Here is a 23,538-nt window from a genome sequence, read left to right as displayed (position 1 = left end):
TGGCCTCAACCTTCTCGACTACGGTCTCGATAACCTTTGCCTCAACCTTCTCGACTACGGTCTCGATAACCTTGGCCTCGACCAGCTTGGTATCTTCGGTCAGTTCCTTTTCAACAACCTCAGACACAGGCTCCGATGGCTCTGGCTGTTCGTCTTGTTCTGGCTTGTCATCTGGCTTGACCTCAACCTTCTCGACTACGGTCTCGATAACCTTTGCCTCGACCAGCTCGGTATCTTCGGTCAGTTCCTTTTCAACAACCTCAGACACAGGCTCCGATGGCTCTGGCTGTTCGTCTTGTTCTGACTTGTCATCTGGCTTGGCCTCAACCTTCTCGACTACGGTCTCGATAACCTTTGCCTCGACCAGCTCGGTATCTTCGGTCAGTTCCTTTTCAACAACCTCAGACACAGGCTCCGATGGCTCTGGCTGTTCGTCTTGTTCTGGCTTGTCATCTGGCTTGGCCTCAACCTTCTCGACTACGGTCTCGATAACCTTTGCCTCGACCAGCTCGGTATCTTCGGTCAGTTCCCTTTCAACAACCTCAGACACAGGCTTCGATGGCTCTGGCTGTTCGTCTTGTTCTGGCTTGTCACCTGGCTTGGCCTCAACCTTCTCGACTACGGTCTCGATAACCTTGGCCTCGACCTTCTCGACTTCGGTTTCGATAACCTTTGCCTTGACCAGCTCGGTATCTTCGGTCAGTTCCTTTTCAACAACCTCAGACACAGGCTCCGATGGCTCTGGCTGTTCGTCTTGTTCTGGCTTGTCATCTGGCTTGGCCTCAACCTTCTCGACTACGGTCTCGATAACCTTTGCCTCGACCAGCTCGGTATCTTCGGTCAGTTCCTTTTCAACAACCTCAGACACAGGCTCCGATGGCTCTGGCTGTTCGTCTTGTTCTGGCTTGTCATCTGGCTTGGCCTCAACCTTCTCGACTACGGTCTCGATAACCTTTGCCTCAACCTTCTCGTCTACGGTCTCGATAACCTTTGCCTCGACCAGCTCGGTATCTTCGGTCAGTTCCTTTTCAACAACCTCAGACACAGGCTCCGATGGCTCTGGCTGTTCGTCTTGTTCTGGCTTGTCATCTGGCTTGGCCTCAACCTTCTCGACTACAGTCTCGATAACCTTGGCCTCAACCTTTTCGACTACGGTCTCGATAACCTGTGCCTCGACCAGCTCGGTATCTTCGGTCAGTTCCTTTTCAACAACCTCAGACACAGGCTCCGATAGCTCTGGCTGTTCGCCTTGTTCTGGCTTGTCATCTGGCTTGGCCTCAACCTTCTCGACTACGGTCTCGATAACCTTTGCCTCGACCTTCTCGACTACGGTCTCGATAACCTTTGCCTCGACCAGCTCGGTATCTTCGGTCAGTTGCTTTTCAACAACCTCAGACACAGGCTCCGATGGCTCTGGCTGTTCGTCTTGCTCTGGCTTGTCATCTGTCTTGGCCTCAACCTTCTCGACTACGGTCTCGATAACCTTGGCCTCAACCTTCTCGACTACGGTCTCGATAACCTTTGCCTCGACCAGCTCGGTATCTTCGGTCAGTTCCCTTTCAACAACCTCAGACACAGGCTTCGATGGCTCTGGCTGTTCGTCTTGTTCTGGCTTGTCACCTGGCTTGGCCTCAACCTTCTCGACTACGGTCTCGATAACCTTGGCCTCGACCTTCTCGACTTCGGTTTCGATAACCTTTGCCTCGACCAGCTCGGTATCTTCGGTCAGTTGCTTTTCAACAACCTCAGACACAGGCTCCGATGGCTCTGGCTGTTCGTCTTGTTCTGGCTTGTCATCTGGCTTAGCCTCAACCTTCTTTACTACGGTCTCGATAACCTTGGCCTCAACCTTCTCGACTACGGTCTCGATAACCTTTGCCTCGACCAGCTCGGTATCTTCGGTCAGTTCCTTTTCAACAACCTCAGTCACAGATTCCGATGGCTGTGGCTGTTTGTCGTGTTCCATTTTGCTTTGTTCCAGTTCGGCTAATATCTCAGTTTTTATCAGCTTCTGCTTGGTCATGACTGAACTCTGTGTTAGAGCTGCTGTTGTCTGTGTTTTGAGAATATGTGCGTTGTTGAATGTTGTTTCACGTTGCACGTTTTGTGCTTGTTTCATGTTTTCTTGAGCTTTATCAAATTCATTATATTTTTCTTGTTTTTCTGTCGGTTCTTGGTGTTGTTCAGTAGCGGACCATTCAGTTGTTTCAAATTGTTTAATTATGTTGTTATCAAGTTTACAGATTTCACGTTTCGTGCGTGTTTTGGTAGCATCTCCTAATTGTGGTTTTTGATGCGTGATGGTTTCGTACGAAATCGCTGTAGCAGTATGTTTTGTGCTTGATGGCTTTTCTTGAGATTGTGTTTTAATATAGGTTTGATTGGCTTCTTGCATGGTTTCAAATCTGGCCTTGAGCTCTTGAATATTTTTCATTCTATATTCTTCATCTATCACACATTCAGCGGCAGCTGAAAGATTCGTTACAGGAGGCTGATCATCATTGAACGTGTTAACTTGCCCACTTGTCTCCACTTTAACAAAATCTACCTCATCAATTTTCTCAGTAGGTTTATCTGTATCACAAACCATTGGCGCCAGATAAGTGGTAGACATTTTCTGACTAACAGCGCTTAATGGCTTTCGTTTAGGGCTTGCTTTAATAGCCTCCTCAGAAGTAGTTCGTTTCATCTCAAACATTTTTATAAGATCATTTGTTTTTCTTAGTTCATTATCTTCACTATCCAGCTCGTCCTTCACTAGATCGGTAACGATCTTGCGCTCAGCAAGCTTCTCGCAAACCGGTTCATCGATGGCTGCTCTTAGCTCTACATTACGTCGTTCTTGCTCGAGTTGCTTAGTACTTTGTTCTCGCATGCCGAGGCTTTGAACACCGCGTACTAGCTTTGATATTTGTTGGTCTTTTTCTACCATTGGCTCCTGGGGTTCTGAAACCTTTGCGGGTATTATCTGGGACGTTAAATCTTCAACGTCCACTTCAGGACGTTTGGTAAACACTTCAGCGCGAGCAGAACTCTCTACCTGTTTAACTGCTATTCTCTTTTCCAGTTGCTTGATTACCTCCTGAATAGGCGGAATTGACTCCGACATAACATTCGACTCGACCGGTTCTTCCTCTTCGCCAAATATCTTGCGCAGCTCCGTTATTTTACCCGATGCCTTCTGCCGTTTCGGCGAGTCCTGTCTGTCGTGCTTCAGTTGATGTTCTTCAAACTCAACCTTCTTCTTGGGTGAGCTTTGTGCACTATGTGCTTTGGAGCTTTGCTCCAGCATTTTTATTTTTGCCTTCACGTCGCCCGATCCTCGGCGACCCGTCAGCAACTCTTCGTCGGTCAGCTTGCTGACGTCGCGCTTGAGGATGGAAGTGATATGCACATCCAGCGGGCTGTTTGACGCATCCTTTGTCTCTACGCGATCGGTTAGCGTGGCCGCTTCGGAAGTGTCCAGCGCTGCCGATACCGAATGTTCTTCGAAGTCCATCGGACTCGTGCCCGTGTGCGCAAAGTGCACATCTTCCTCGGCCAACTGGAAATCCGCAGTTACATCCGCCTCATCCGGAAGAATAGGGCTCAGGCCAGCATCGGTAAGTTCCAGTTCCTCAATTTCCACATCAACAGCCGTATCGGTAATGATGCTTACCTTCTTGTTCTTCTCCTCGACGGAGGACGATATGACACCGGGCGAGGTCATGGTTTCAGTGAAACCTCTCGTGAGCGATATGCCCGTATCCGTCACATGCTGCGAGACGCTCGTCTCGGTGATGGGCGATCCACTGCTGGAATCGAAGCTTCCGAACAGGTACACGCTCTTCTTCTTCGAAAACGATACTGCCTCGTCCCGCTTACGCTCGGTTTGCTCCGAGTCGGGATCGTCCACCAGCTTGAACTGTTTGTACCGCTTGCCGCTGCTTACCTCCTTTACCTCGCCGCCGCTTGAACTTACTTCCGTCGTCTTGTCGCGACCATCTTTGGAAGTGTGCGTCGTTGTCAGACTGATCGTCGATTGGGAACTGATCGATATCTCCACATCCTTGTGGCCGTACACCGTCAGGCGGCTTTCGGTTATCGCCGACGTGTCGGACGTTTTGATCTCCTTCCGTCCTATCACGAGCCTGATCGCGGGCGACTCGCCGCGCCCGAACCGCGCACTGTGCACGCTGTCGGGCGACTCCACCACCTCGTCCATGGGTGAAGTGCCGCGGTTCGAGTGGCTTTCCGGCTTGAAGCTCTTCTCGAACGTCGTCGTCTTGCGTGCCTTGGTCGCCGTAGTCGTCGAAGTCGCGGTCGTCGTCGTCTTGGTCGAGGTTACGTCCATGTCCAGGTCAAGGTTAAAGTGCTTGCGCGACGATCTGACAGCGCTCGCCGATGCGTCGATGGTACCACCCACATCGCCTGTGCCACTTCCTGCCTCCTCCGGAAGCGCCAACTTTCGCCCATCACTCGCCTCACCCGCCGACAGTGGACTGAGCGTATCCAAATCCTCCAGTGACGCGAGCGTCACGCCGGCGGCCACCGTTGCGTCACGGATCGGTGTGGACGTTCTGGCCAGCCCGTACCGCTGCCCGGCCGGACCGGCCGCATCCGGCGTATCCAACCAGTGGTACTCGCGGAATGCTTCGAAATCGGTCGTCGACATGTCATCGGGCACGGAAGAGTTTGCATCCTCTGGGGTGGTGCGACCGTGTGTGTGTTTTGTGTTACGAGAAGAGAAGTAGCCACCGGGGTTTTGTGCGCACACGGTTTCACATCACAGACAAATTTTACCAATTAGTGTGTAACAGTTGACGTTGGGTTGGATTTCGAATTGTGAAACACCAGCAGATACGTGACCGTATAAGGTATGTTTGAGTATCGAAAAATCCACCACAGGTAAGAGCATTGGTATGCAGCGTGTAATTAATCATAACAATTTAATAAGGATCAGAGGAAAAGAAAGGTGAAGTACAGATATGTTCGACAAAATGGATTATAACGACGCAATGGATGAGCTGAGCACGTGGTGTGGTAAGGGAATGGTGATTGGTAGAGAAACCGGCGATAAGGTAAAGCACCTCCTTCTGTATTAGTGGACCCATTAGGACCGGTCACATTATTACAAGCAGAGACCAGCATAGATGGATGTATGTTTTCACGCTCTGGTTGCGTGAATAAGTGTGTGTTTTTTTCGTTTTTAATATGCTTGCCCCCATTCGTGTTGAGTGGTGAGTAAAAGAGTAAGGATGTAAATTTCATGTTCATGTTCTGTGTACGTGTTACGGTTGTCGTTATGTGACGTTATGTATGTACAGGTTTGGATGAGTTGCACGAAACGAATACGAAACACTTATGAGCAGTTCTCCGCAGAAACAATATTGAGCTTTGTTGGGAGGGAGTGACTTTAGAATTTGTTTTCGAAATCATTAGATTAAATCAAACCAATTTACTAAAACACCAAAAGCAGAGATAGAATGCACAATAACATGGTTTTGAAATTGTGAGTATTATCCTTATGTTTGGGCTTGCCAAAGTTGCCCCGACAAAATTATGCAGTGCCTGCGTGGGTGTATGTGTGTGTGTGTGTGTGTTTGTATGGGTGAAGCACTAATTTTGTGCAGCACCTCTTCGTGTTCCTCACAGTTTCAAGCCCGCTGTAATTGCTTTTTGCCGTAGGATTACTTTTGAAAAGTGACAAGGGGAATTGAAGCATTGCAAAATTATGTGTGGAAACAATAAACGGTACATCCAATTGGGAAACGAAAAGCAAACCAGGAGCCAAAAAGAAAGTAGCCAAGTAAAAAAACGAGTGAGTGAAGCACCACAAAAAGAGAGAGATAGAAAGGGAGTTCGAAACAAAATACTTCAACATCTCAATGTCGGCCACCGTTCAATGTTGACCTTTACTCGCACACAAATCGGATTCTAGTTCCAGTCAGTAGCAGGTTAGCTAAAAAAAACTATAAGAATCTTCCGAACGGAATTTCCACAGAAAGCGGAAACGGCGCAATAAGGGAACGTAAAACACATTAAATGGATGGCTGCAGCATGATACAATTTTGACATGATAAAATTGCACCCTACGTATTCGAGGGTAGATCCCTATCGTTAGGAAATTATCATTCCCATTTCTTCTTCTTCTACTTCTTCTATGGCACAACAACCGCTGTCGGTCAAGGTCTGACCGCTAGTACCGCTTGGCTTTCCGCTAGTGGGCTTGGCTTTCAGTGACTTCTTGATTTACCCATAGCATGATAGTCAGTCCTACGTACGTCCTACGGTACGGTAAATTTGGGGTTTGAGCCCTTCACTGGCATATTGTTACGAGTTGACGACTGCACCAAGAGACAGGCCCATCATTGCCATTTAGGACGAAAAAATATTGGCTTCTAAATCATAAGCGAAACAAGGAACTCTAAACACATGATTGTTGCTTTGTTACGATTAAAATTACAGTACAGATTAAGATTACAGTACGTCGAACGATAACTACAACAGATGCACGACTGTTGGACTATTACGCTCATAACTGCCCAACGGCTATGCACATCGTCTTGCTAACTATTGGTTCAGCATGCTTAACGATTTTAGCACTAAAGTTAGTAGTTCTAAAACTCTGTAAAACTCTATTTAAGCTGTTTCCCATTCCATACGAAAAACAAACCAATTGCCAATATCACTCGTTGAACTATGCAAGATCTGCCATTCTACTCTATCGATCGTACTGTTTGCCTTGCAGGTGCCATTTTGGAACGATTTGAGGTTGGTATCAATAGTTGCTTACCGTTAAGCTGACTGTTTTTTTCTACAAGATCTACACCGTACTGCACCGTCGGCACTGTTGGCGATGAAGCGATGGATAACAATTACGGGACGATGAAATGCGCAACACACTTGAGCTGGCACAATATTCTGCTATCAACTTTGTGGAGCTGTACTTTCACAAAACTTATGCTATATTGGATCTACCCCGCGAGACGGCGATCACTACACTGTTGCACGTACAGTGAATTTAGAGCTCTTATTGCATTAACACCTAACCGAACCTACGCCACACAAGAGCTCCTACTCGATCGAAGCTACCAACGCAACTAACGGCTACGTTTGCTACGGGCTCCGCGCCCAGCGCATGGGGAATCTATTTTACGCGATGTCTCGTTTCCGTGCTGCCTATGGTCGCCCCTCCCCCTAAGTTCCCTGCCGTCCTGCCTGCCGTGACAGTTCCGTGCCCAGCACGCTGGGAACACTTCCGCATGCTAGCTTTCGTAAGAGGATTAGACCGTTCGACGTTGGCCACAGCCACGGCTGTTCTAAAGGCGGCTGGCCGTTTCGTGCGACAGTCCGCTGAGAAAAGGTGGCTTTGTTCATTCTCCCCCTCCCCCCCCCTCCCCCTTTGTCTCCCATCACCACTGAGTGTCCGCGGGAAGCCCTACACACCTCGCGTAGGCGGTTGTGCAATCACCGACCGAAGGACACACGTTGGACGCGTCCAAAAAATCGATTCTGCAGGAACAGCAAAATTAGAGCAGAGGGCGGTGGGCGGGGGCGGGTTTCGGAGGAAGATTGAACTATGGAGCGAAAATAAAAGCTCACTATCCTTGCGGCTGGCTTAAATGTGCTAGCGCCTCTAGGCGTAATGAAAACGGGGTGTGTGCATGATCCCGCCGCACGAAGAAACCTTTAAGCATTCCAGAACAGTGTGGATGAAATGAATGATGATGAGCCACTTTGGGCCACTCGGATACATGGATTCTAATGATAAAAAAAAAACTACGATGAGCGATAACACCTAGCAGCAGCTGCAGGTTTCTTGGTGAAGCCCTTGTTTTACTTCTGCACGTTCAGTATGCCAATCGGTTGATGAAACTGTCTCCCAAAGATGCTTGTGCACAGCCTGTTGCTATTCGCAACTTCGGGAACAGAGCGAAAGAAAAAATACAAACACACACACTCGTACATTGAATTATGATGGCCTGCATTAAACAAGCTGCACACATCTAAAACAAAAAAGGCTAAAGTCGCAGTACTATATATGGTCAGTGTAATGTGTTTGCGTATGTTTGTATGTGATTATGTGTGTGTGTGTGTGTGTGTGTGTGTGTGGTTGTGTGTGTTTAAATATGTATGCTAAGGTGGTGGAACAGCATGTTGTATGATTGTTTGCTACAAATTTCCATGAAGTGCACGATCGATGCAAGTTGACTAGAACTGGTGGACTAACGCCCTCCTTACTGACCGTCATTGGAATTATGCGCACCCACCAGGATGGCGGTACGCGCCACATTGGGAAAGGAAAGAAATTTACGCGAATGTGTATGCCCTAGCAGGAAGCAACAGAATTCGGATGATGCCATTTGGTGTTGTTGTTGCATGATCAACGCGCGTGATGAGGAGCCGCAGAAGGACACTTTGGCTCGATTTGAAATGGAGAGCTCGCGGCACTGTGGTACCGTTTGGGCTCGAGTAGCTGAACCGAAGAAGCCATATGATGCAGAGGAATGCTTCCAAACGCGCGCACACACTCACACACACACACAAATCAAAGAAAAAAGAATGGAAAGCTTAACCACAAGCTGCCATAAACACGGCGGACAACGAAATATGATTTGAAAGGAAAATATCCAGACCGACCTCAAAGTAGCAAATGTGTGCGGTATCGATAGAGACGGAGTGGTTGGAAGGCAGAGCGCAGGTTCCGAGGAATGAAATGCTAATTTGTATGATAGTTGAATCGTTTTTTTTTTTCTCCGTTTTTGCGAAATGCGCATAATCTAGGAAGCAATGCGGGAGCGACTGGAACTTCGCCAAGTGTCAGCCAAACGGTTAAATCTCACAGTAGCGCCCGACACTCGATCATGTAACTTTTGGTGGTGCATGAGTGAATGAAGGATGATGATTAGTAACAAGATGAAGATGGTAGAGAGAGAGAAAGAGCCGCCGAGAGAAACAACTTCGATATGAAGATGAGGTTATGCTGTATAAATCTAAGCCGTGTAAAACAAACGCAAAGGAGTAGTAGTAGTAGTAGTAGGAATGATGGTATACGTTTCTAACATGTGCACTAACATTCGTGAGCACACAATGCATGAAAAAGAGGTGGGGGGGTGTGGTTGGCAGCTATGACGTAGGTAGGTGATTATAATATTTTCAAAACAAATGGCGAACACAGCACAAGGGCGCCTGGAACATAACGGAAATGATGGCAGGGAAATTTTGCTGTCCAGTTTGTAGGTAATAATTGTTTTGTCTCTCTCATAACTTGTTATTAGTTATTAGTAATGAAGAAAGAGCAAAATAAATATAAAAAAAAAACACATCGATTCCTTGCTTGTATCAGGAAAATCTGTGTGGACGAGTGTACGTGTGGGTGTTTTGATATTACACTAAATCCACTAACAAAAACGAACTAAACTCGAAACCGATCTAAGTGAGTTCTAAAAATAGTTTCTAATAGAATCAACGTCAAACTTAAATCCTACTTAAGTTACGCTAACAATTTAACTGCAGTTCAACAAAATGGTAAAACCAAAACGTAACAGTGCCGAATTTAACCAACTATCACAAACACAGTGACATAAACACCGGGATAAACTTGTTTCACTTACAAGAGCGATAAAGAGAAAGGGACAGATAGAGAGAGCGAGAGAGCGAGAGAGCGAGATCGAAATAAAAAGGAAAACAAGCGAGAAAATTGTACAATAAACAGAGGGACAGGGGGAAATAAAGAAATCGTGTGAGCAACCGAAACGTTCAATCGTGACATGATGGAGGTGTTCTGTTTTGACGTTGATCTGTTCTGTAGTTAGTAACCGTTTCGTAATCGATATCAGTAGTCAGGGTAGCCAATCCATTTTAAGCATAAACCTACACCCTTCGCAAGGTAAGTGAAGGTAAGCAACGGGGCGAAAACGAAAGGTACGTCGGAAGAAGAGACAACAAAAAAGAAACATATGCTGTGTCGTTAAATAAACCAAACATAAAGACTCGCTCAGCGAGAAAGGTTAAGAAAACTGGAAACCAAGAAAGACACAAAAGCAGTGTTCGCAATGGGACGCAGAAAGAAGGGGGAAGATGGGATTGGGACAAACGAAAAAAAAAAAAAACAAAAGAAAATGGAAATTAATTGTTGCATCATCGAAAGAGAATTGATTTTGTGTTACCCATAGCAAAAACCAAACAAAACCAAAACTAGAAGGGATGCAAGAAGGGAAGAGATCCATACAGTTTATCGCATGGTCGTGTAAGGGGGGGGGGGGGGGTTTGTATTGCTGCACTTATTGGTGCATCGCTTCCGTGGAACCAATGCGGGCGGCTCCGTCATTAGAGTGGTGCATTCTTTTGTCTTGGAATAAAATATGAAACCAACAATGTCAAACACGTGGGGCGGGTGGGAGTTACATTTTCTTTTGAGTGTGATGTTGTGAATTTTCCGCTTACACACGCCCACAAGCAAGAGTGTGGAGAATGCGTGTGTGTAGTAGGTGTGCGTGTTACGCGAATGCGGACCGAACAGTGCGGACAGAGTGGGTGAGTGATCCACTCGGTGGTTGATGGAAGGATACAGGGATCATGCATGCATCGCACCTACCTTTCCATTTCTCCCGCTCCCGCTCCGCTTCCTCGTCTTCGTCGTCGTCGTCGATGGTAGCATTAGCATCGAAACCGCTGCCGCCTCCCGGCCTCGAGATGTACTCCTGCATCGGGTAGGCGGACTTGTCGAACGATTCTAGAGGGAAAATTGGAAGCAGGCGCGGTTGCAATTAGTCGGTGCTAATCGATGCACAAACCCACAAACACACACACACACACTAACCTTCTTCCGAGTGGCTTAGGTCGAGCGTGCCGACGGTAACCTCGGCCGACTGCAGCTGCCGCTGCACCTTGTCCTGCGCCTCGTCGATGATCTCGTCGATGAAATCGTCCGGCGTGACAGCGCGATGGTCCTCGGTAATGATTTCCGTCACGGTGCGCTCGCTGCCGTACGCGGTGGCAGACATGATCTCCTCATCGTACTCGCGGTCCGGCACCGTCTCGCTGGCCGTCACCTGTTCCGCGTGCGGCTGCAGCTCCTCGACCGACCGTTGCACGATGACGGTTTCGCACGAATCGCTCGAAAACTGCTCCGACACTTTGCGATCCTTCAGGACCGGAATCTTCGACAGGCTGGAGGTGTCCGGTTCGGGCGACTTTGCCGCCACCACTGCTTCCGGCTTCGGGGCGGCCGGCTTGGTCGTGCCGAAGCGTGGAATCCTGGAAGCGACCGACTCCGCATGCTCAACCACCGTCTCGATCATCTCCTCCGCCCGGGACGACAGCTCTGCCTGTTGCTGCTCGATTGTCTGTTTCGGTTGGTCTGCGGCTTCCATCCGATCCACAGCCGACGGTTCACCGTCCGTTGGCTGGGCGGCCGGCATGGGCGGTTGGTCCTTTGCTTCCGGTGAGCTTTTCTTCGACGGCACCGGAATTTTGGAGGTAACTTCCTGCGTAACCGTGCGCGCCACCGTCTCCTGCACCACCGGCTTGTCGATCGACACGTTCTCCTCGACCCGGCGGCGCACCTCTTCCTCCCGCTCGACAATCTTCTCGCTGACCGTGTCCTCGCCCTGGCTAACGCCGGTTTCGACGCTGCTCACGGCTGTACCAGTTCGCTCCGCCACCATACCGGCCGCATCCTGGCTGACCACCTCCGACTGCAGCCCCTCGAACCGCTCGACGGTGTACGCCGCGGCGGTGGACACTTGCGGGGCGGTCCCCTCGCCGATCTGTACCGTTTCTACGCTGCTCAGGGCGGCCATCTTGTCGGCCGTTTCCTGCACCTCGCGGTGCATGTCCCGCTTCTCGACGGCCGGCTCCTGGTCGCGCACCTCGCGCACCACCGACTCCACCGTGCGGTCGACGATGCTGCTGCTCTCGGCACTGCGCGCCACAAACTCTTCGCGCACGATCGTCTCATCGCCCTTGCCGAGGGTGAATGCGTCAAGTCCTCCGGGCAGGCCGGCCACCGTTTTCGTTTCCACCGTGGTGGACATCTTGGTGACCGTTTCCTCCACCTTGCTGACCGTTTCCGACTTGAAGTGCTGGGAGATGCTTTCCTCCCGCCTGGAGGTGCTGCTGCCGGTGGCCTCCGAAAGCGATGACGGTTCCGAGTCCGGCTCCTTCCACTGTGCCGGACCGGCGTCGGCAGCGCCGAAAGCTTCCAGCAAACTTTCCCTCTTCTCCTCGACGGCATGCGACACATCGTGCCGTTCCAGCTGTTCGACGGTGGTGAACGCCTGTTGCGTTGTCGTTACCACGGACGATTCGCCAACTGTGCGCTGGACGCTGGAATGCTCGTCCCTGCGGAGCAACGGTTCCTGCTCGGAGTCCTCCGAGATTTGCTCCGAGTCGGTGCGCTTGCTCGCCTGCCGATGATCGTCGCTCCACGAGTCACGCCCGCTGGTAGTGTCCACCGACGACTGCTTGCTGTCCACAAGCGATTCCGTCTTGGACTTCGTCTCGAACGAGCTGATGCGTTGCTTCACGTCCTTGATCGATTCCTCCACGACGCCCTGGAACTCTTCCGGTTCCTTGGTGAGACTGGTGCGCTTTGCCGGGACCGGGGCACGCTCTTTCGGCACCGGCGGCACGGCACTTTCGACCAGCTGCTGCTCCGCTGGCTCCGTCGGCTCGTCCAGCGCGGCTGGGACACGCTCCTCCACCTTCTTCTTGATCTCCTCGACCACGCGCGGCGACGATGCGGAGACCGAGGTCGCTTCCGTGGCCAGCTGCTCCAGCACCTCCGACCGGTGCTCGAACTCTTCCACGTTCTTCAGCGTCACCTTAAACTTGTCCTGCAGCTCCTGTTCGAACTCGTCCTTCCGCACGCCCGGTCCATCCTTGACGACGGTCGTTTTTAGCTTCACCACCGGCTCGGGCATGGTGGACGACTTGTACGTGTTGTCGATTGGTTTCTGGAGCAGTATCTCTTCCTCGTGCTTGGCGCGCGTATCGTCGATAACGCTCTGCCGCTTGATGGTGATGATCTCCTCCACGATCTCGCGCTTCTGCGTCGAGGCCGGTATGGAACGGTCCGCTGACAGGCGCTTCTCGATCTGCTTCCGCCGCTCCGCCACCGTTTTCTTCACCATCTCCTCCTCCGATTCTTCCGACTCTTCGACGGTTTTCTCCTCTGCCGAATACTTCGTAGATTCCTGTTTCGAGAGGCGATCTGTAAGGCGAACACAAGGGAACGGTTCATCAAAGGCATTCCTTTTGAAATAGAAAAGAATGTACTCGACGAGTTTTGACTCTTTTGTGATTCAACTTGCTATCTCTCCGTGTTGGTTAGCGACTCGGTCAAAGTTAATTGAATTGTAGAGAGCGATAATATTTAAAAAAATAGTTTTTAGGGGACATCGAGAGTTATTCAGGTGAATCGCAATTTAGTGAGTCGTCAAGTCGCCCTTCAAATAGATTGCGGCTAGCTTGGAAGTTTTCTGGAATCGATTCTGGAGGCGAAGTATGGAATCTGTTTCTGGAATTGATTCCAGAATCGAAATCGGTTCCAGAATTGGCTCCGAAATTGGCTCGGATATTGGAACTAGCCAAGAAATCAGAATCAGCTCCGGAAACAGAGTTGGTTTCAACAACTCCATGAGAATAGACGCTTGGGTCCTATGAATCTGCGATTGTATTGATAGCCGCAAAGATCCCAAATTTATTTGTAAACGATCCATCCTCATGGAAATTCCGGGACGAATTTTGCTTCTGATATCAATTACATAACTGACTCTGATTCCATACCCAATTCTGATTCTGAAGCCGAAGTTTATTGCGATTTCCGGGTCGATTCTAATTTCGGATCGGCTCAGATGAATCGGATGAATCCCAAAAGAGTTCAAAAACAATTGAATCCCTTCAACTACTCCTCTACTCTGTTTAATTTAACTGAAAATAAAGAATATGCTCATCTCAAACTGCCGTACCCAGCACTGTCTTACCTTCTTTTTGTGCCATCTTTGCAATGGAATCCGTTTCGGAGAGCAGCTCCACCGCCTCGACACTGCGCTTGCCGATCGAGAAGGAGGTCTTGTTGCGCATCGTAACGGTGGTGGTGGTGCCGGTGGTGGTCGCACTGCGTATGCACCGCTCCACAATATCGTCCCGGTGGATGGTGCGCAGCCCGTTCTCGAGTATGTTAAAGTCATTGTTCGGTTTCGACTGGAACTGCTTCAGCATGGCCTGCGCCTGCTGGGCCGTGCTGGCCGGTATCTGCGCGACAATATTCTCCACGTCCGTCTCGCTCACGCCGATTTCTGGCGCGAGCCGGATCCAGTCCTCGCCGAGCAGGTTGGAAATGTCGACGATGCGCAGCTCGCCCAGATAGTTCTGGTCGTCGACGAGCTGGCGCGGTGGTACGACGGCACGCACCCGCCCGACGCGTAGCATAATTTCGTGCGAGTCCGTTATCGTGGTCGTCTGCTCCGGTATGATCGTTTCCGGCAGCACGATGTTCAGTATGCAGATCGGCTGCTGCGGCGGCTCACCCTTGGCAATCTTGGGCTCGCGCATAAACAGCGTCCGGCCGACGATGTCCGCGTGCTGGTCCTTGACGCGCACGGCGAACGGCAGCCGGTTCTCGCGGAACGCCTTGAACGGGAGGGCGAGCTGCTCGCCCGACTTGGTCACCGGCACGAGGTTGCCGGCCAGCTCGATGTACTGCGGCTTGTCCTCCAGCACCTCCACGTCGCGGCTCTTGGCCACCTCGGTAAAATGTTCCTGGTGCTCGAGCGTCTTGTCCTCACGATCGTCTGTCATGCAGAAGACGCGGAGACGCGCCTCTAGCGGATCGGTACGCTTGGCGAACACGACAAACTTGGCCATAAACGGTACGTGTATGGCTTCTCTGTACGGGCGAGTGGAACGGAAAGGTGAAGAGGCACGTGCCCGGTCAGCATATGATACGCATATTGGTGTGTGAATGTTCGATTTGCTTACTTGTACAGCTCGGTTGCCATCTTGGTTGCATCGGCTATGTTGCGACAGTCCATCAGCCAGAACCGTGCCGATACGGTGGTCGTGAACGATACGCAATCGTTCACGAACGTGAGCGGCGTCGATCCAGTTACATCCTCCCATTGTGCCCGGGTCGTACCACCTAGTTTGTTTGATGAATATGTGTATGTTTGTTTGGGGTTTGAGATCAGCAAAGGTTTTGTTTCGTTTCGGTTGAAGGGGGGAGAAGGGGAGGTGTAGTATTTTGTATGTTTCAGCAAAATTGAACCGGTCGAAATGCAATTGAATGGGCAGAAAGGAATGGGCCAGAATGTGTACAGTAAATTTAGGTGCATAGCAATAAGTGTACGTGTGTGAGAGAGTGTGTGCAAGGTTATGTTTCAATGTGTTCGAAATGTTTGTGTGATTGTGTGTGTGTGTGTGATATTTATAAGTGAGAGAGTGTAAAGATGCAAGTGTACATGATAAGAAGAATGGAAAGAGAAGCAAGACAATGGTATCGAACGATTAGCAAAACACTTCTGCTCACAAACCGGTAGCCACTAATAAACACACATTGCAAGCATTTGTAGTAGTAAGAAACAGAAAAATGAAACTATAAAACATTCAGTATGCAAACATGAGTAGTATTGCAAGCTTTACTTTCCCACCGAATCGGTTTGATCGCACTCAAAAGGTGTACTATATTGTGTGATGAAGATCTATGCTAACAAAAATGGGCGTCAGCAAACCCCATGTAGTTTGTAGTTGTGGTTCTAAGCTACGTTAACTCTAGCAAATTTGGAGACACCACTGATTGCACAATGTAAAAAAAAGAAAAGAATCAAAGGTGAGCAGCTGCCCGTAATCTACTCGAGCCACTCTCTGCTGTACGTCGAGTAAACACTTACATGGGACCATTGAAACGTATGGAACATAATTAAAACCAAAAATACGCAAAATTATTAGGACAACCACGATCTTGATTGGATCCGATCGGGAATCAAAATTAATGTGTTACTGAAACTATAATTGAATAAAACGAAAATATCACACAGGTTGTCGAAAACCAAAAACCAATAACAAATGAACACAAAAAATAGCTCATCATGAGAAACAGACATCAATTACAGGCGTGAAGCGAACCCAAAACCGAAAACTGATAATTCAAAACCCCTCCTGGCGTTGGAATCGATGATGATGTGCATGATGATGATAATGATGATGATGACAATCTTTTTTTGCGAAATTTATTTGACAGAAGGAAGGATCTGGTTGATGAAAGAACGTGTTGAAGCGCGTGTGCAAAAGATGACAGTAGATTGAAGGCAAGGAAATGAAGCAGCTCGAAAAACAAGCCTGGAGGGCACATGGTACGTGAACTAAATTATGAACCAAGTACTAAACTAAAATGGTTTGCCTTTTCCCTCGTTCCTTTATGTTCGTTTATCTAAGCGCTCTTTCTATGTGATACATACGAGAGCAGATAACTGTTCGAAACCATTACTATCCACCGGCTGCTTTTTATGTGTTTTTTCTGTTTACTCTCTTTCTCTGTCTATCTATCTCTCCTTTGCGATTTTTAGTGTTTTTATGCACTCAAAAGCATATGAGATTTATCAACAACAACAAAATATAGCAATCAACACTCGCCAAACTGTGCAACAACACTACGCAATAATACGCTAACGGTACCAACAAATGGATAGGCGATGAGGTAAACGATAGATACGGCACGTTGTGCACGTTAAGCCTCTTTCCGAGATCTGCTTGTGTGTGATGATGCCCTTGATGTCAGTAACATTACACGGAAGGAAAGGCCTCAGATGGAAATGGGCTGAAGATGGAGCAGGGGCTACAGACACGACGAAACAGTGTACGCGCAATGGATAGGTTTCAATGGATGGGAAAGCAAGAGGTACATGTGAATTTTATGGCCCACATATATGGTTTGTGAAAAATGGATGGAAAACTAACCGAAACTGCAACGATCGTACAGAATCTACCACAAAACTGATGAGAAGGAATGCGGAACTAACGGCGCAGTGGCCACTTTGCAACACATTGTTCAGGTGTAGGTGCTTAGTGTACTTGGGGTGAGGGCGATGGGACGTGGTGATGCGAGATCATAGATGGCAATGGTGATCAACAGTCGTCCCTGCTAAACGTTTGTTTGTTTGTTTCAAAAAGTAACTGAGTAACTACTGGTCGGAAACGGTTTCGGCAGGACGCAAAGATGCCGAACAACGACACACGACTTCGCCACTAGGCTTTTAGCAACGGTTTCAGAAAAGTTCTCCGGTGGGCAACTAACACTTGTTTGCTTTTTTGCTTCTAATTTTTGATGTGTACATTTTGTTTACATGTTTACTCTCTGTAATTCTGAGCAAGCAGTATGGCTCAACTCTCATTATTATCTTTACGCTTTTTCATATTGCTATAGGCAAAACGGGAGATTCTCAACCACAAAATAACAAAACAACCAAGAATAAGAAACGCAAAGACAACTTAAAACGTCATGTGAACACATACAAAACTGGAGCGGTTCAATGTTAATTGAAAAAAAAAGAAAAAGTACACAATGTTTAACAATGCTAGCGCGCCTTCAAATATCAGTGAGGTGTACTGGCGGACACAACTCGGAAAGCTTTGTAAAACAAAATTACAAGATACGTAAAGAGAAACAAACAGAGACCTAGATGTTTATAGATATAGAGAGAGAGAGAGAGAGAGAGAGAGAGAGGTAGAAAGATCAGGATAGTTTTACTTTGAAATTATTACGCGACTAAACCAACAACATAAAAACCAACTGAAACACCAGCTTGGAAACCAGTTTGGTGGATTGATCGTGATAATCTGGGATTTATGCAAGGGCCGTGGGGGGGGGGGGGGGGTTGGGGGAAGCGTTTGGGTCTGGGATGCGATCGAAATTGCAAATTAATCCAATACAGTCAAGTGACAAACAAAGGGATGTGCATTATCCAAATGAAACTTTCTCCCTGTTGATGGCGGTGTGATGTATTGGAAGAAAACAAGGGGTTTTGTCAAAAACGCGTTCACTTTGGTAGGAACAGAAGTTCGGCCAAAAACTCCCAACTAAGACAAACAAAAAGTGTTTCTCTGTAATTGTGTCCAAACTGAAAAAAGTTTTTTTTACTACAAATACACAAATAATTCGTCTCACTCGTCTTGGAAAAGATGTTCCAACCATAATACACAGATAAACAATAGAAGCAGAGCAGAAAAGTGGATAGGTTTCGTTTTGAGAGAGTTTAAAGCAGCAAAGACTTTCCCAGATTTCGCTGTTTGCACGGGTTGTACTCCTTGTAAGAAACAACATACTCACACATCGCCTTACATGTGGGTGTGCCCGTTGTATTTTCCTTATTATAGTCTTATTATTTAAAGCAACAAATCGTAAACAGTTACAAAAATTGGTAACAACATGTCGTAAGAATCGTTAGGTGCAAGAATAAATAATTAGTGAAAAAAATCTACACGTTTAAACTTAGTGTGCTCTGGGTAGGTGGGTCATACGAGTTATTGTTATAGAATGTTGCACATAAAAATAGTGATGTCCCGCTTGCATTAGTTCTCTCCTACCAAAAGCACCGTGTTCATTTCAAATGCGATATTCTGATCGGAGATCGGAAAACTTATCCACAATTCAGTACACTCTGAGTGCAAATATTGCAAACGAAAACGCGCGAGTCTAAGGCAAATAAGCATGGGGACGAGGGAAAACTAAGTAAGATTTGAAAAAATATCTTTCAAATATCGAAAAAATAAAAGAAGTAAACCCATGTGTACGCGGTGGATCGTGTTGGCAACACAGAGCGGAATAAACAAAGACGTAGAGGATGAATGTTCTCGAAGAAAAGAAAAACAAACCGAGAAAAACGACTAAAAAACAACATACGTAGAGCAACTAGCAGACATTAGCTCGTGAAATCAATGAACAAAACCTAAAAACAGAAACAAAACACTAAAACAAAAGTACGAACTTTGCATCAGCGCAAGTATCGATCGAATATAGCTTTCGGGCGAACAGTTCGCACCGATCCCAATGCCACAACGCAAATTCGGAAAAGTAAACCTTCAACGTACAAATGTTCAAACGTAGTTTGCAAACTATACATTTGCACCCTCCCGGGAGGGGGCGTAAGTTAGGCGTAGCGGCAAAACAGGCAAGCCAACTGACGAAACAACTGAACAAACTTGAGACCAACGAAAAGTGACACCAAACGGATTCGAACCGAAAACGCATTGCTAGAGCAAGATTGCAGCAATCGAAGACAACATACGTAACTAAAACGAATAAGTAAAGGGGCACGAGAAGCGCAATCGAAACCCTTTAGAAAGAATCATTCATAGAAATTGAGAAAACAACACAAACAAAACCGGAGAAGATAATAGATTAGTGAAAGGTGTGAATAGTAGAGAAAGATGGAGAAGACCAAAGGTGAGCTAAAATCGGTTATCGGCTCAAAAACGAAAACGAATCTAAACGCTGTTTTTATTGTGTTTGTTTTGCTTGTTCTAGTAGCTTTCATCTGTTTGGCATTTCTTTTCGTTTTTATGCTTAAGACAGCAAATGAATAAAAATAAACTGTTGCTATTATTCCCACATGGAGCAGGATTATTGTTTTCGCTTTTTTTTTAATAATGCTGTTTTCTCTTTGTCTGTTTGCTTGTATTTTTTGTTTTGTTTTTTTTTATTCTTTTTTTTTGTTAGTTACCTTTCAGAGATCTTTTCCGAAACACACCTTCATGGTAGGGCGCAACATGGGAATGCGTGCAGTAACAGGCATATATTGTCGAGGTATTAGTACGAAATCGGAACAATAGTTTATGGTAATGGGGTATGTATAGTTTGTAAGGCTTGGGGTTGGTTACTGGTTCTGGTGTTTTGAGTGTCTGTTCTTTTCAATCCAACTAAAACTATAATTTTCAAAAAAAAGGTATAACAAACAAAACAGATGCTTTCGAATGGATGATTCTGTTTCTGCATGGAATGGGGTTGGTGTTGCTGCTTAACGGTTAAGGAAGTGAGCCGAGACAACAGTGTTGGATGTGTTTCCTGTGTAAATTTTGCAAACCAAAACCAGCACAGCCTATCCAATGAAAGGGCGATGCATTTGCACACTGACACTCAGCAGATAGCATCAGAATGAATCAAACCCTATCACTATACACAGTTCAAGGAGACAGTAAACAAAGACAAAACGTATAAACAAACACAGTAGAAATTAAAGGAACATAGTAAAACATTGGTACAAAACTCAAAACTTCAGTAACAAAAATGAAAAAAAAAACAAAACAAAATAACGCTCTAGTAATTTTGATAAAAAGCCAATTTTTAAAACTCAAACTATGAGTTACACACACACACATCCTCTTCTCCCTAAACGGAATATAAATTTGGTTACGAAAAAAACCTAACAACATTAAAGCTTCATACAGAACGTATAAACTTAAAGTTAAAAAAATCAATGAACCTCACGTTCCCAATAAATCAATCAGCAGTCAATACAACACGCAAACACACACACACACACATAGTATAAATACACGTACAGTGATCTAGCGAGACGAACGGATGATAATTCATAACGGACATCATAATTGGCAGTACCACTCGCAACACAACACAACTAATGAAAAATGCTTAAATTGTATGATTTGAAGTGTCTTGAAGATCTTTGACGCAAATAGAGAATAAGCATTGAGTAAGCTTCTGTTCTTCAGTAACGTGTTTCCATCCAATAAAACAAAAACAAAACACCCAGCTCCAGCCATAGGACTGACCGAGTTTCAACGAACAGACAATGAGCGTGTAATCTGTTGTATTTCATGCTTTTTAAATTTGAACAAAATGCAGAACAATGTCCACAGGACTAAACGATGGTAAAATGAAAAGAAAAGCTATAGGAAACAAAATAAAACTACTATTTCTTCCGTTCGGACCATCACGCAACGGATCAATAACGGAAAACGATACATCAGACAAGGACTCCCTCCCCCTTTTGCTGTGCTACCAGTACTGTATCATGCTTGACTCTTGGAGATGGCTTTAGTGTGGCAGTTATCGAGGAGCATGAGGACATTACAGCATGGCTTTGAATGAGCAGAGCTTGCCGCCCATGATTGTCAGCTAGCACCAGACAGCATCGGCATTATGGCGAGCTTGGTATAGTTGCGTGTTATCGATTTTGATAGAAATATATCAACAACGGAAAGAATGATGCGCGCTGCTGATGCGGTCAAAACATGGAAAACGAATGAAAACTACAGATACCTCTATATATCTATCTATGTATATGACAAATTCGTTAATCAAGGTATCAACCAGTCGTTAGAGTAAATTGTTTGCTAATAATAGAGAGAGTGAGATACGGTAGCAAAATCTGTCGCATAGAGCAAGCAACAGGCGTACATACCGGTGATGGAGCACAACAGTCGTAGGGTGGGCGCGCTGCCAGAGTATTGATTGATCATCCCCTGGCTGTGGGCCCTCGGTGCCGGCATACTCAGCGTGATTGCCTTGTGGAATTTACGGCGCCTGGGTTCCACCGTTACGACCGGCGAGACGGCCACCCCGCGGCCCAGCAGCTTCGCCGTCAGGTCCGGATCGATCGGTTGAGCCTGCCGATGGTGTCAGGAGCATAGAACAGAAGGTTATGGAATTAGAACCAATGCCATTTACTTGTGCAACCGTGGACGTGAAGTGGACGCTGGAAGTGATTAAGTAGGAGGATCAGATAGCATTAAACGACCTACTACCTACTGGCTGGTTAGGGCTAGTTGTATCTCATCGTTACCAAAGAAAGATAGAAATTTTGATAGAATTAAGATGGAAGTATACTAGTGTACTACTACACAAGCAAACCGAGCGCAGTGTATGGGGCTCTTGCATCGTCTCTCTCTCTCTCTCTCGCTCTCTAACAATCTGAAAGTAATTTTCATCCAAACATGCTTTATCACACTAGTCACGCTGTAACTAACCTGAGGGGTGGGCAGCAGCAGCCGCGCGCAGCGATCAAACCCATTCTCATGTATCTTACCTCTACTTCTCAGTCCAGGGTCCACTTCACATAACAATGTTAACCAAAAAGTATAAAAAACCATCCGGAAGCCACCAAATCCGACGGAAACGTTCTCTGTGATGCTGTGCATAGGTAACGGGCGCACAGCACAAAACCTCGATACGTTGAAAATAAAGCAAAAACCCGTCTTGAAGCACATACAAACAATAGAAGCAAGGCGCAAATGCTGTGTTTTGTTGTTGGTCGTTTGTTTTCTGTTGTTGTTGTTGTTTTTGGTCTAAATTCGAGTCCGTTTCGTAGAGACACGTGCGTTAGCAAATGGCTGTAGCTGAGACAATCTTGCGACAAAAGCTGTACAAAATCATACATACAAACAAGCAAATGATAAACAAAAACCCTTGGTAAATATCGGTCGTACATCGCACATACAGCGTGATACCACATGGCACAACAAAATCTGCTTAATATAAAACATCTTTCTTACGCTTTCAACAAAACAGCACAGCGCATAAATCTACACCTCATTCGCTGCTCGTTCTATCCTTCCTCTTCCTAAACTGCCGATGCGTTGCATTCGTTTCACACCTTGCCAAAACATCGGCCCTCTCTGTAAGCCTAAGTAAAGCGGTAGCATAACAATAACCATCGTCGCATCACAGCAACATTCCTGCCAGTGATTTACATTGTGTACCGGGGGTACGATACATCGATCAATATTGAATCAGTCTCAGAGCTGTTGGTTTGTTTGTTTTGTTTCCAATCTCGTCAACTCCCTTTTCCAGGTTTGCTGCTTTGCCATCGCAATACGGACGAAAGTGTGTACGGTGTTGTTTGCGCACGAGCGACTGATGAGCATGTCGAGGATGCCCAATAAATTTAGTACATTGCTTGTGACAGAGTTTGCTAATCTGATTGCCTTACTACTACTACAAAAAGTGATGATTCGAATTCACACGAATCCATGGACATTAAATTTGGAAAATTTCTTTCATTTCACTCTTACTTCTTGCGTGATGTGGTTTGTGCCAAATTGAACATTATTACTTTGTTTAGCTTTCTTTTCTTCTCTTTTTTTTGTCTGCCTCTCTGTACTCAGCCAAAGTCATGTTATTCGCACAGTTATGAGTGATTAAAAAAATAAACAACGGAACCAATAACACAAAGTAACAAAAACAAACAGAAAATCCAAACGAACAACAACAAAAGATGGTCCTTCAAAACTTCAAAAATTGGTCGATGTTGCGTTTGCCACCCTGCTTCTAAGGTTTGTGTTAGATATTTATGCTTTACATTACACCTCTAGTCGCGTGTACCATCATCGTTCGCGAGCTGTTCCGATCGTTTGGTGACACCGATAAAACACATAACACAAGCAAGAAATGAAACAATTTAATTTGCAATGCACCAAACGGGCCGTTTGGTATTTCGTTTTCATCACATGAACTAAATTTATTGGGCACTCAAATCGTGTGTGTGTGTGTGTTGGGTCAAATACTACTGTTTTCGGTTATGGGTTATGTATGGGGCG

At 46.6% G+C, this 23,538-nt stretch overlaps 1 protein-coding gene and 1 long non-coding RNA gene across 2 annotated transcripts in view; one reads left to right on the top strand and one right to left on the bottom strand.

Moving 5' to 3' along the window:
• LOC120947809 (uncharacterized) overlaps positions 1-15,885 on the bottom strand; it is a 73,630-nt gene extending 57,745 nt beyond the window's left edge. Inside the window, exons 1-6 of the mRNA XM_049607000.1 lie at positions 15,876-15,885; positions 14,968-15,127; positions 13,971-14,875; positions 10,805-13,198; positions 10,580-10,717; positions 3,080-4,683 (exon numbers count right to left, since the gene is read on the bottom strand). Of these exons, the coding sequence (XP_049462957.1) occupies positions 3,080-4,683; positions 10,580-10,717; positions 10,805-13,198; positions 13,971-14,875; positions 14,968-15,127; positions 15,876-15,885 (5,211 nt within the window). The remainder of the gene's footprint in view (positions 1-3,079; positions 4,684-10,579; positions 10,718-10,804; positions 13,199-13,970; positions 14,876-14,967; positions 15,128-15,875) is intronic.
• A 1,794-nt stretch (positions 15,886-17,679) lies between these two features.
• On the top strand, positions 17,680-21,388 carry LOC120947816 (uncharacterized). The gene is made up of 3 exons (XR_005750901.2): positions 17,680-19,426; positions 19,700-19,826; positions 19,926-21,388. It is a non-coding gene; the product is annotated as an uncharacterized LOC120947816 (long non-coding RNA).
• Positions 21,389-23,538: the final 2,150 nt, after the last annotated feature.

Source organism: Anopheles coluzzii, chromosome 2, assembly GCF_943734685.1.
Source record: "Anopheles coluzzii chromosome 2, AcolN3, whole genome shotgun sequence".
Lineage (NCBI taxonomy): Eukaryota > Metazoa > Arthropoda > Insecta > Diptera > Culicidae > Anopheles > Anopheles coluzzii.
The sequence above is the reverse complement of the archived record's forward strand: the minus strand, read 5'-3'. Positions and strand labels throughout refer to the sequence as shown.